The 13,863-nt window shown below is 46.0% G+C and overlaps 1 protein-coding gene across 1 annotated transcript; it reads right to left on the bottom strand.

Annotated features, from left to right (window-relative positions):
• Nucleotides 1–669: 669 nt before the first annotated feature.
• On the bottom strand, nt 670–10,713 carry LOC116523449 (histone-lysine N-methyltransferase SETD2-like; the record flags this gene model as incomplete). Its single annotated transcript, XM_032238567.1, has 9 exons — nt 670–1,634; nt 2,399–2,500; nt 2,882–2,962; nt 5,069–5,180; nt 5,298–5,437; nt 6,362–6,496; nt 7,037–7,715; nt 8,457–8,616; nt 10,665–10,713. Coding segments are annotated over 9 exons (1,620 nt in total), but the record flags the coding sequence as incomplete, so codon positions are not given.
• Nucleotides 10,714–13,863: the final 3,150 nt, after the last annotated feature.

Raw genomic sequence — 13,863 nt, 5'->3', positions numbered from 1 at the left:
GACAATCACCAATGGCATCAAACACGTGACTGACTTCATTTTACAAATTTTGCGTCGGACGTTAAGCGAACTCCTTTTTTGAAACAAGGCCTACGAATGTAGTTTTGCCTACAAATGGAAGTAGCAATAGCAATAGCAATAGCAGTTAGACTTATATACCGCTTCATAGGGCTTCCAGCCCTCTCTAAGCGGTTTACAGAGTCAGCATATCACCCCCAACAACAATCCGGGTCCTCATTTTACCCACCTCGGAAGGATGGAAGGCTGAGTCAACCCTGAGCCGGTGAGATTTGAACAGCCAAACTGCAGAACTGCAGTCAGCTGAAGTAGCCTGCAGTGCTGCATTTAACCACTGTGCCACCTCGGTAAATGCCAGATTTGGCAAAACTGTCGTAAAACAGGAGCTGTGTCGCTGAGTGCCAAATGTGTGTTCCCTTGACCATCGTAAGTTCGAATCCAGGGGACGGGTACCCTCCAGGTAATGTCATAACTTTTAATGGTTGCTGGGCAACTGCTCACAAGTCGAGGACTGCCTGCAGAGCCTTCTCTTTCCCTACTTTTGTTTCAACTTTATTTATTTATAAAATCTTTGGGCCGCCCATCTTACCTGAGGGGCTACTCAACTCCCCAAGACGGGGGGAACAAAAATTCCATTTTTTTCCACATTCCTTCATTACCATTTTCTTTAATTTTTTAATTTTTTTTTTCGTTTTACATAAAAACTTCCGTAAAAATTGGAGAAAGTAAAATGATTTCAAAGCAGTAAAATCAATCTTATCAACAGACAGCAAGGCCTGCCCCAAACATAGAGCTTGGCCTCTTTGCAAATATTTACATGATAACAGATGAAACCTTTGCAGAGAACAATGGGGAAAAAAACAAAAAAACAAAGAAAAAAAAACTGGGGGGGGGGGGGAGGAACCCAAAAATGGAAGAAAAATAAAATAAACAACCCCTCCTCTCTTTTTTTTTTCCTTTTTTTGTTTTTTTCCAAAACTATTCTTACAAAGTGTTCCCATGATATCAACAGGTGTTGGGCTGCAAAAAGGAGGCCGGGCCAACCAAAAAGAGGGGGGGGGGGAAATAATTCAATATATTCACATAAGAATATTATACAGATCTCGGTGGGTGGGTGGGGAGAGGGGGAAGGACTCACACGTTGTGTTGCACACATGGGAAGCACCGCCCGGTGGTCAGTTTTGGGGTTCTGCTTGCAAAGTGAGGTGCTTGTGACCAAGAGGTGGTTGTGTAAACACATTTGCGCACCCCCCGTTTCTGCCACGTTCCGCCTCCGAATCCGGCTGGGGAAAGGAGGCGTTTCCAGGGCCAAAGAAATCTGTGTTTTGTGTATTCACACCCACAACGGTGGAAACTCTGCCCAGGAGAAGGCAGAGGGTCAAGTCCCAAAAAAACCTCACATATATATCTATATATATATATATATCTATATATATATATACGCATATACCCTCCTACTCCATGTCGGTGTCTTCTTTGGGTTTGTACACGGAGCCGAATTTCTGCATGTATTTCTTGATGTATTCCTTCGTTTTGTGTTTGACGTTCTCGTTGCATTCCAGGTCCTCAGGGGTCTTGCAGTATTTCAGCTCCTTGTTCATCACACCGTGAGTGAGCTGCGAGGAGTTTGGGGGGGGGGGGGGGAAGAGAAGAGACCCACAGAGTGTATTATATTTGTGGCTCAACTCTGGAGTCCTGGATGCTCTCTGAGCTGAGACGTTTGGTGACACAAGTAGACAACCTCAGTGCTAGAAGGGAGGGTGGGACTGGGGAGAGGAAGAGAAAGTTCTCTCTACTCCTCTTCTCCTATTTCCTCCCTCCCTCCTTCCACATTTCCTCCCCTCCCTCAGCCTTGGTTCCTTCCACACTAGGGATTCTTTGCCCCACCCACCCCCTAATTTTGCAGGCAGGATTTGGATCCCCCGCCCCCTGTGAGCGTAGTGAGGCAGATGCATCTTCCTGGCAGGTGAGCCACTGAGATGCGCCTCCAAGCTTCTGCTTAGGTTGCTCATCGCAAGCACAGGGTTCTACCAATGTCACAAGGAAGAAAAGAAAGAAGAGAGAAAGAGGGAGGCAAGGAGGGAGAGGAAGGAAGGAAGGAAAGAAGGAAAGAAAGAGAAGAAAAAAGAGAAAGAAAGAGGGAGGGAGGGAGAAAGGAAAGAAGAAAGAGGGAGAAAGGAAGGAAAGAGAAAGAGAGAAAGAGAGAGAGAAAGAAAGAAAGAAAGAAAGAAAGAGAGAGAGAGAGAAAGAAAGAAAGAAAGAAAGAAAGAAAGAAAGAAAAACCAGGGCTTGGGGATTCTGACTCCCGTCGGCCAGATATATCACCTGGCAGGGACCACTAGGCCTGCTTGCCTTGGAGGCATCCAATGTGACTGCTCACCTTTCGTGCCAGGTGCTTGAAATCTTCCGTTGTGGTGATGCGCCCCACTTTGCAATCAGGTTTGCGATAGGGGTTCAGGCATTGCACAATAAACTGCGACATCTGGGGGGGGGGAGGATAAAGAAAGGCAATGTGAAAATATACAGGCAGTCCTCGAGTTTATGACCGCCATAGAGCCCAAAATTTATTTCGCCAAGTGAATCCTTTGTTTTTGTCCCATTTTACCACCTTGCTTGCTAGAGTTGTAAAGTGAACCCCTGCAGTTGAGTTAGTCACATGGCGAGTTCTAGTCCCGCCTTGAGCATGGAAGCCAGCCCACCTCACAGGGTGGTGGTTGTGGGGAAAATTGGAGGAGGGGGGCGCATTAGGTCCCTTCACCACCTTCAGTTATTGATAGAATTACTAACAAAACAAATCAATAAACAAAAAACAAAACAAAAAACAAAATATTGAAAATAAAATTGTAAATGAAAACAAACTCACCTCTTTACGGAATACTTCTTTGCTCTTCTTAGCCAGTTCGCTGGAAGTATCTGCTTCAGCAGTTTTGGGCTTTTTGGAAGACTAGAAAAAGACCAACAGAAACAGAGAATTATTATAGGGACAAAAATGTTATATTTTGCAAGTAAGGAAAGGATTTCTTTTCCTCCAGAGGAAAAGGCAACTGAGCTTTGCTTTGGAAATTAATTAATTTAATTTACTGTATTTTTCGGAATGTAAGACGCATCTTTTTCCACCTAAAAGAGGGTGGAAATTTGGGTGCGTCTTATACTCTGAATGTAGCTTTTTGAAAACTTTTTTTTAGCCCTAATGAAGTGTGGAAGATCATCGTTAAGCACCTTATTAGCGATGAAAAAAAGCTTCATTTCTGGGTTCATTCCAGCTGGGAGAAGCTAACTAAGATTTGAAGACTGCCTTAAGAGACATTTCTTATGTCCAGTTTCTATTCTTTTGGGGATAATCCCCTTTAAGGGCAAGGCAGAGATTTTTCCTATCTGAAGCTATCTGAGTTTTCTCAATGGTTTTCTTCAGGCAAGCGCTGGGCTGGTTTGTTGATTTAGCTTTGATACATTTGAAGAGGTGTGAATTGTTTTTGGCTGTTACGGCATTGTTTATTCTTTAATTTGCATTTTCCATTTTTTTCTGCGTCTGGTAACAACAACTACTTCAGAGGAAGTGTAAAAAAACAAAGCATAAGGGCAAATTCAGAGCCACGGAATATTATATTTGCTGTTCAACTGTGGGGGGGTCCTGGTTGCTCTCTGAGCTGAGACGTTTCGTGACCCAACTAGGTATCATCTTCAGTGCTGGAAGGGGAGTTGGGGGGGGGGGATTTTGAGGAGGAAGAGGAAGTTCTGATAATCAGATGGCTGAAGTTCAATGACTAGCAGTTGCTGTCCAACCATAGCATCTAAGACCGGTGAATTTCAATTCCCAGAATTACACCCCCCCTCCCCAACCTTACTGGGCTGGAGAATTCTGGGAGTTGAAGCCCACCAGCCTTAAAGCTGCTGAAATTGGAGACCCATGGTTTAGAGATTACCTTTCAGGATTTATCTGAGAAGTTCTGTAATTGTGTTTTCTCTATGAGGACATTACTGATAATCCTCAGCTTACGATGGGGCTGCTTAACGGCCGCTCAAAGTTATGGCAAAACCTCTGAAGACCTATTTATGACTCATTATTTTTCAACACAAACAACCACAATGACTGTTATTTTGAGTGCTTAGCAACCAACTCACCTTGACGGGCAGTTTGCAGTGGTGCTGCTGTCACACGCAAACTGTGATTTGCGCCTTTTTGGGCCAGTATCCCAAAAATGCCCGTTGGGAAAAACGGATTTGCTTAATGAATGCAGACTCTGCTTAGCGACGGCAGCGTTTCGCTGAACGAGCACTTCATTTGCTTAACATCCGTCATAAAAACCCATTGTAATTTAGAATGTGTTCAGAGGATGCCTTGATTTATAATGGCAACACAGCCGGAATCTCTTCTTGAATTTATAACCAGGCTAACTACCGAGTTATAACTCAGGTGGTTATATTACCTGAATACCTAGCTATGGAATGCACAGAGATGCTACCACTACAGGGTAGTCCTCGACTTATGACTGTAATGGAGTCTCCCCATTATGATCGTAGGTCCCAATGGTCATATAAAAATAGGTCAGTCACATAGCAATCCAATTTTCTGACTTTCTTGTGGTGGAACCCACTAAGGGTACAATTGTGGCAGAAACCGGAAGTAAGTAACTGTTAGTTTTTTGGGGAAAAACTGTCATAAGACATGGGTCCCCACAATTGCAGAACGAGTGGGGAAGGCCCCAGAATTGGGTTTGTTAATACCTTTTGGGGGGACATCCATCGTAAACCTTACTATCTGTAACTTATCAGACAACGTATTTCCTGCGTAATTATTATTTTTTTAAAATATAATTACTACAGGTATTTTAATTTATTAATATAAAACAATGCATGTTTTATACAATACAAAACAATAAGTGTGTTAATAAAAGAATCTCCATCATCTGCAGCGTCTCCAGAACCTGGGTCATGGGTTTCCTATTCCGGGTCCATTGCGCATTTGAACGGTTGCTAAGCATTTGGGCCGTAACTTGAGTAGGACTTGGGTTAGACTAGGCCTATCAGGGGGAGCTTCTCTCTGACTCACTTTCATGGGGTTTTCGTCATACGTCGGTGTTCCAAGATCCATTTCGGCTTCGTGCTCCAGGCTGGCGTCATCTTCCGGGCTGTCCCAGTTGGGCGGGTCCCATTGGGTTTGCCTGCACAAACAGGGTTGTCAGTCCTGGACACACACACCAACTCCCCCCCCCAAACCCCCCCCCCAACCCCCCCCCCCCAATGCTGGCTGGGTTTTTCAGGAACAGGCCCTGCCTTACCTGGTGACCACGTGGTAGTAGTAAATCTTGCCCTCCGGATCGCGGGCTGTCTTCCAGTTGGGGGGCAGGACGATGGTTTTGGGCTTGGGAGGAGATGGAGGAGGAAGGTCTAAGAGGTTGTTGGCCACCACCAACTCTGGCTGAAAGGGGGGTGGGGGAGGGAAGGAAAAAGAAAGGAAGGAAGGAAGGAAGGAAGGGGGAGAAAGGAGAGAGACAGAAAGAAAACAAGCAAAAGGAAAGAGAGAGAGAGAGAGAAGGAGGGAGAGGAAAGGTAAAAAAAGGAGAAGGGAAGAGAGAAAAGAGAAAGGGAAGGGGAGAAGAAAAGGAAAAAAGGGAAGAGAAAAAGAAGGGAAGGGAAGAGAAGGGATGGGAAGAGAAGAGAACAGAAAAAGAAGGAAAAGAAAGGGAAGAGAAAGAGAAGGGAAGGGAAGTCAATCTTCAAAGCATCTTCAAAAACTTCAGTATTTCTAGCCTGTTTTTTATGCTTAAAAAGGACAGGATTCTTTTTAGGAATATTTCCCCCACTGGGAAGAGTAACCTGGAACACTTGCTATTAAGGGAGCGTTTTCAACCTTGGACCCTTGAAGATGTGTGGCCGGCTGCGGAATTTCACACATCCTCAAGCAGTTCAGAAATGCCATTGTAAAAGGGTCCTCGTTTAACAACTACCCATTCAGCGCCCGTTTGAACTTATAACGGAGCTGAATAAATACTACTTAACAACCCGACTCCATACTTGCAGCCACCACAGCGTCTCCAGGGCCACTTGTGACATTTCCTGCTGGTTTCCAATGAGCAAAATCAATGGGGAAGCCAGCAGGAAATCAGAACTCCCTGTTGCGTGAGGTCCTCATTTAACAGCCCAAAGTCCTTGCTTAACAACAGCAACTGAGAAGGGTGAAAGTATCCTCCCTAAGTAGTGGGCTCACATGGTTTTTCAACTTATGAACGAAGCAATTTCCAGGCCCAATTACCGCCGTTAAACGAGGACCACTCGTACTAGAGAGTCAGCATGTCTTGACAGTACCGTGACACGAAATGAACAAGCTTTCTCCCATCTCTACCTGTTGGATCGGTGGGGGCTGTCCAGTTGTGACAATAGTGGCGACCGCGGTTGTGGGTTGAACCACGACACTCGGAGGATGGGTGGTGTAAATCTGTTGTCCTTGGATGTACTGAAGACTTGGCTGGGCGTAACTCTACAACAAAAACGGAAGAGCCATTTCCAAGGATTGTCCTCAACTTATAGAACTTACATTGTATGAATCGTTCTCAACTTATAGAAGTTCATTTAGTGACCGTTCAGAGTTACAACGGCACTGAAAAAAGCAACTCATGATTGTTTTTCACACTTATGACTGTTGCAGCATCTCCAAATTCAGACGCTTGTCAAGCTGACCCATATTTATGACACTCGCAGTGTCCCGGGGGGTTGTGTGATCCCCTTTTGTGACCGCCTGCCAAGCAGTCAATAGGGTAAGGTGGATTTTCTTAACAACTTAATGGCAGTGACTCGTTTAACAACAGTGGCCAAAAAAAGGATATAAAATTGGGCATGACTCTCTGAATACCCCGGCTTGCTTAGCGATGGAAATTCTGGACCAAATTGTGGTCATAAGTTGAGAACTATCCACAGAGGGTCTCAACAAGCTTTGGGCAGTCCCGTTTTGAGCACCTGCCCCAAAAGACCACCCTGGCGGAAGGCCAATTCTGCCGCAACTTCACCTTGGCGAGATTACCTGCACGATCGGCGGTGTGGTTTGAGAATAAGGTGAGGTGACTCCGTAGACGGTGGGGCAGGCCTGTCCTTGGTAATAGATGGTGGGCTGAGACTGGGCCGAGGAGTAGGGGGGTTGCACTGCCACAGTGGTCTGGCTGGAGTCCCAGACGCCGTAGCTTTGTCCCTGGACCGGACCAGGCGCCGCCACAGGCAAGACGGCCACGCCGGGCTCCTGGTGGACCATGGGGTCACTGGGGGCCACATACTGGGGTGTGGACACCTCTAGGGGGGCTCCCACGTGCTGGACCACCGGCACAGGCTGCGAAGTGGCCAGGCTGGGCTCCATGGTGTGGCCCACCAGAGCCTGGGAGGGCTCGTAGGAGGCTGGCGAGCACATCGACTCCATGCTGGGGGTGGGAAGGAGCACCTTGCCAGCGTTAGGGTTGCTGGGGTCCACGTAGGCCTGCATGGGGTAGCCCGGGGGGTACCCCATGAACGGGGGGTGGGAGGCCCCGTAGCCCAGGGAGTCGTACGGCAGGGGAGACGCCATGCCCAGGTTCTGCAGCTGCTGCTGCTGCTTCTGTGCCTCACGCTGAGCAACCTCCTGCTCAAAGAGCTTCCGCCGTTCTTCGGTCGAGAGTTTGCTGCGGTCCTTCAGCCGAACCTTCTTCTTCGAACTCGTGGCCAGGGTGTCATAGCTGCGGAGGGAGGGAGGGGGGGGGGAGAGAAAATGGGGCTGAGTGCGAGATGGCCGCGTGCAGCGAATCAGGTGGGACTAGAACTCCCCAGTGTCTAGCCAGCAGCATATCCACAAGAACAAACCACCCTGTTAAAAAATTTAATCGCCTTGGACTCCGAGGCACCACAATTCAGGTAAGTCCTCAGCTTGAAACCGTTTGTTGAGGGACCATTTGAAGTTACAACGGCAGTGAAAAAAGCGACTTATCGTTTTTCACACTTATGACCATTGCAGCCTCCCCATGGTCACATGATCAAAATTCAGACCCTTGGCAGCTGACTCGTATTTATCACTTTTGCAATGTCCTGGTGTGTGTGTGTGTGTGTGTGTGTGTGTGTGTGTGTGTGTGTCTTTCTGACGGGCAAAGTCAACGGAAAGCCAGATTCACTTAACGGCCATGTTGCTATTTTAACAACCAGTCAGCCATTTAACAACAGGCAGTGCTCTAATTATGATCATAATGGAGACCATAACCATCGTTGAGCGAGGCTGTCGCGTGCATACCTCGCTTAATAACTGCAAAGTGGCTGTCCGTTGCAGTCATTAAGCAAGGCGCCCACGTGAGTCGTAACTTTGAGCATTGGCTGCCAAGCCCCTTCATTCAGTGTGGTCACAATTTCCGCCGCTGAACGGAGGGTCGTAAGTCAAGGACTACCTGAAAGTGTTAACGTAAAAGTGGGCTGAACCCTTCCCAACTTGCCGGTCCTCCGGTCGCTTGGTGCCTCGCTCATAGGCCGAAGGGGGGGACAAGGACTCCCTCCGTTTCTTCTTCTCTTTGTTCTGCCTCTCGGGGTCCCGTTCTCTGCTCTGGTTTTTGGGGGTGGCAGGGGTGTCTCGGCCCACCGCCTCTCTTCCGTGATCTGGTAGCAGGAAAAACAAAGTTGGTTTACAGGAGGGACATTTCATTAACTACCAGGCCGGATCTAACCAGAATTGGGAAGCGAGGTGGGAAAAAACAAAGGGAAAATTAATCAAAGTGGCCAATCTGCAGAATTGCCTTGTGGGGAGATGGGTGGCAAAATAAACAAACACACAAGCAAACAAACAAGTAAATGGATAGTTCAGAGTAGCAATAAACAACAGGACTGTTAGTGTTTAGAAACACTAATTTCCCTCTCTCCTTTATTTATTTATTTCTAACTGCCTGCCTGCCTGTCCTGACCTAGGATTTTCCAGCAGCACGAAGCTCGTCCCAATAAACCCCTTTTATTTAATGTACAGTAAATTCCCCTCCAGCAAAGTCTTTCAAGATAGGTCACAATTACCGACCTTTATCAGGCTTGGAGAGTGGACAGGCCAATAATGCCCCAATACTTGGCAGGAATGAACGATCTATCATCTATCTATCTATCTATCTATCTATCTATCTATCTATCTATCTATCTATCTATCTATCTATCTATCATCTATCTATCTATCTATCTATCTATCTATCTATCTATCTATCTATCTATCTATCTATCTATATCTCTCTGTATCTCTCTGTATCTATCTGTATCTATCTACCTATCTCTCTCTCTCTCTCTCTCTGTATCTATCTATCTATCTATCTATCTATCTATCTATCTATCTATCTATCTATCTATCTATGCATGCATAATCTACCTACCCATAGATAACTATCTGTCTGTCTATCCATCCATCCATATTTATCTACCCATCCATTATCTACTTACCTACCTACCTACCTACCTACCTACCTACCTACCTACCTACCTACATCCATCCATCAATAATCTACCTACCCATAGATATCTGTCTACCTGTCTCTCTGTCTGTCCATCCATCCATCCATCAATAATCTACCTAACCATAGATATCTGTCTACCTGTCTCTCTGTCTGTCCATCCATCCATCCATCCATCCATAATCTACCTACCCATAGATATCTGTCTACCTGTCTCTCTGTCTGTCCATCCATCCATCCATCCATCCATCCATCCATCCATCCATCCATATCTACCTACCCATCCATTATCTATTTACCTACCTATATCCATCCATGTATAATCTACCTATCCATAGATATGTCTACCTGTCTATCCACCCATCCATATCTACCTACCCATCCATTATCTACTTCCCTACCTAGGTACCTATATCCATCCGTCCACCCACCCATCCATCATCTACCTACCCATCCATTATGTATTTATTTATCTACCTATCCATCCATCCATCCATATACAATTTACCTACCCATAGATATCCATCCATCCATCTCTACCTACCCACCCATAATCTACTTCCCTACTTAGCTACCTATATCCATCCATCCATATATAATCTACCTACCCATAGATATCTGTCTGTCCATCCATCCATCCATATCTACCTATCCATCCATTATCTACTTCCCTACCTAGCTACCTATATCCATCCATCCATATATAATCTAACTATCCATAGATACGTCTATCCATCCATATCTACCTACCCTTCCATCCATCCATCCATCCATCCATCCATCCATCCATCCATCCATAATCTACCTACCCATAGATATCTATCTGCCTGTCTATCCACCCATCCATATCTATCTACCCATCCGTTATCAACTTACCTACGCACCTACCAATATTCATCCATTCATCCATCCACCCATAATCTACCTAACCATAGATATCTATCTGTCCGTCTGTCCATCCATCCATCCATCCATCCATCCATCCATCCATCCATCCTAATCAATCAGTCAATCTGAGGCCCATTCTCCTCCTCTTCCACAATGATCCCAATATGTCTTCCAGCCCTGGATAAATTAGCGCTTCACCATCTTGGCTGCTTGAGGATGGGTGGATTGAAATACCCAGGATTATGGGAGTTGAAGTCCATCCATCTTAAAGCTGCCAAGGTTAAGAAACATTGCTCCGGAAGTCATCAAAAAGGGCCGTTTTTGCATACGTACCACTGCTCTCCTTCTCCACTTGACTCTTCTTGGGGATTCGGTAAACCTCCTACAATGAAAAACACCAAAGGCTAAGTAAAGATCAGCCAAGGCACATTCAAGCCATCAATTATTATTGACATGATATAATAGAACATGTAATATGTGAAATATGAAATGTAATATAGTATTATAATGTAATACTAATAATAATAATAAAATTATATTATAATATGTAAAGTAAATAATGCAAGATCATGTCATAGTACAATATCATATAATGCAATGTAACATAACGTAACATATAATAAAAATAACAAAAATCAACACATGAAATTATTATACAAATTCAGAAAGAATGAAATTGTTCTACATGCAACCTTTGCCAAAGTCAAAAATACTGTATTCATCACCACAAATTTCAAAATCTAAGCTTGTTCCTAATTCTTCCTAGTTCATTTTTCATCAACCTGGGGCCCACCAGAGATCATGAAGCCCACCCGCCATCATCCAAAGCAGATGTGCCATGCTGGCTAAAGGCCATGGAAGTTCTACCTCACATACAGGGTATATTTATGAGCTAGCATGGATAAGAAAACCGTGATTTGAATTAAGCTTAGAAGTCATGAATTAAATCCCAGGTATGAGAGGAGAAACATCACCCATACTTGTGGGCCCTGTCTGTTAAGGAGGTCTACCTGGGGGGACCCAGAAGAAGGGCCTTTTCCGTGGTAGCTCCCTCTGTTATTTGAAAGACCCTCTTTTTCCAGTCCCATCCATAAGTCTATTGAGATTCTGAATCACGGCTGTCCCAAAGGTGTTTTTTCAGGAGGCAAATGAACTTTTCTTGGGTTTTTTTTTTGCTCTGAAGACGTTTCGTCTTTAATCCAAGAATCTTCTTCACTTCTGGTCTTTAGCTGAAGAAGGTTCTTAGATGAGAAACGAAACACCTTCGAAGAAAAGCCTAGTGGCCTCCTGAAAAAGCACCTTTGGGACAGTCACATCCAGAGCAGGAGGGCAGGAGACATTATGGGCCTCCTCTCTTAAGGTGGTCCATCTGGTGGGGCCCAGAAGAAGGGCCTTCTCTGTGGTGGCTTCCTCTCTGTGGAATATCAACCCTGAAGAGATAAGACTGGCACCCACACTGACCTTCTTCTCTAAGTCTCTGAAAACATGGCTGTCCCAACGGACCTGGAGACCCCAGGGAGATACGCAGCCCACCAAGTTGTTGGTGGGGATTTACTGAAGTATTATTTCTGTAAGGCTTTTGAGTGAGTTTGAGTGGTCATATACCTTTTCTAAACAAATACATAAACTAATGCGTGTGTATGTTATTAAACAAAACAATTGATGCTTCCATCCCGATATTACCTTCCCTAATATACCAACTGCAATGCTGCTTTCAAATACAGGTAGTCCTCGTCTTACAACCATTCACTTAGTGACCGAAGCGACAACAATCCTGAATAAAGGGACTTAAGATCCCTTTTCACACTTACGACTGTTGCAGCATCCCCAGTCACCTGATCCAAGTTCAGACGCTTGGCAACTGACTCACATTTATGACGGTCGCAGTCTGTCCCGTCTGTCCCCTTTTGTGACCTTCCGACAAGCAAGAGCCAATGGGGAAGCCAGATTCACTTAACAACCTTGTGACTAAGTGAACAACTGAAGTGATTCACTTAACAACCGTGGCAAAAAAGGTTGTAAAATGGGAAATGTCACTTAACTACTTGCTTAACAACGGCCATTTTGGCCTCAATTGTGGCCGTACTTTGAGGACTACTGGTAGTAGTTAAATCTGTTAGTCCTGCTTAAAAATTATTACAAGCTAGGATAGAAAATATAAATACCGTATTTTTCAGAGTATAAGGCGCACCTTTTTCCCTCAAAAAAGAGGCTGAAAATCTGGGTGCGTCTTATACACCGAATACAGCATTTTTCTGTCTTCCGAAGCCCCGCCCCCTTACGGAGTGCATACCCTTACAGAGGCTTTCAGAGAGCTCCTGGGGGCTGGGGAGGGCAGAAATGAACAAAACATGGGCCGTTTTTGCCCGCCCCCAGGAGCACTCTATAACCCTCCATAAAGTTAAGCATGCAATTTTTTGACAAAAAACGGGCCTGTTTTCGTGAAAAATGGGCCCTTTTGGGGAGGTTTGCAGAGTGCAAAAACTCCCCCCCTCCTTTCAGAAAGCTCTTTAGTTAGAGTGATTACTGTGCCAGCAGAAACAAGTCTTAGGTGCTGCAGGTTGTCAGCAATTTCCTTCTCCAGCACATGGATAAATACACCTGGAAATATCTACCTACCTACCTACCTACCTACCTACCTACCTACCTACCTACTGTCTCTCTCTCCCTACCTACCTACCGTGTTTCCCCAAAAATACAACCTGTCCTGAAACTAAGGCCATGGCACATTTTTCGGGTGGACAAAAATATAAGCACCCCCTGAAAATAAGCCCCCTGGACAACCCCCCCCCCCTCCAGCCAGGCAGAGCACCACTCGCCGACCTAGCGGTATCCCGAAAGCACCAAGCCGCGGGAACGAGGTGGGGGGCAAAGGTGCTCGCATTGCTTGGCGCCTTCAGGATACCGCTAGGTTGGTCAGATGATTGTACGCTCTGGGAGTACGCACCGCCAGCAGCCAGCCCACAACCATAGAGGGTACTCCCAGAGCAGCAACTGCCGGAACTGCCTATCTCTGTGCTTTAGAAGCTGCAGAAAAAGCCATGTGGTGGGTGGCGGCAGCAGCGGAGATGCCCTGGCTCTGCAGGGAGAGTTAGGCAAGGGCTTCGTGAGCCTGGGAGTCGCGCAAGCAGGGAGCAGAAAAGCCGCTTGTGCAACCCCCTTCTCCAGACATTCACTGACCTAGGGGCATTCCAAAGGCGCCGAGCCGCGGGAGCGGCGAAGAGGAGCTCCCGCGGCTTGGTGATAACCCTAGGTTAGTGAATGGCGCTGCGCCCGGCTGGAAAGGGGGGTTGCCGGGTGGCTGATCGTGAGGGTCGTCATCTCATGGCTGCTGTGTTACTGCTGCAACAGCGCAACACAACCGTTTGACCCTGAGGCTGTGCCCGGCTCTTTGGGAGTCCGCTCGCAAGAGAGCAGCTTCCCAGCAACCCAAAACAACAAGCCCTCTCCTGATAATAAAGGCCCAAGCTATATTTTGTGGGTCAAAAGAAAATAAGACCCTGTCTTATTTTCAGGGAAACACGGTACCTAC

This window comes from Thamnophis elegans, unplaced genomic scaffold (genome assembly GCF_009769535.1).
Source record: "Thamnophis elegans isolate rThaEle1 unplaced genomic scaffold, rThaEle1.pri scaffold_318_arrow_ctg1, whole genome shotgun sequence".
Classification (NCBI taxonomy): domain Eukaryota; kingdom Metazoa; phylum Chordata; class Lepidosauria; order Squamata; family Colubridae; genus Thamnophis; species Thamnophis elegans.
Note: the sequence above shows the minus strand (reverse complement) of the source record. Positions and strands in the feature narration are given on the sequence as shown.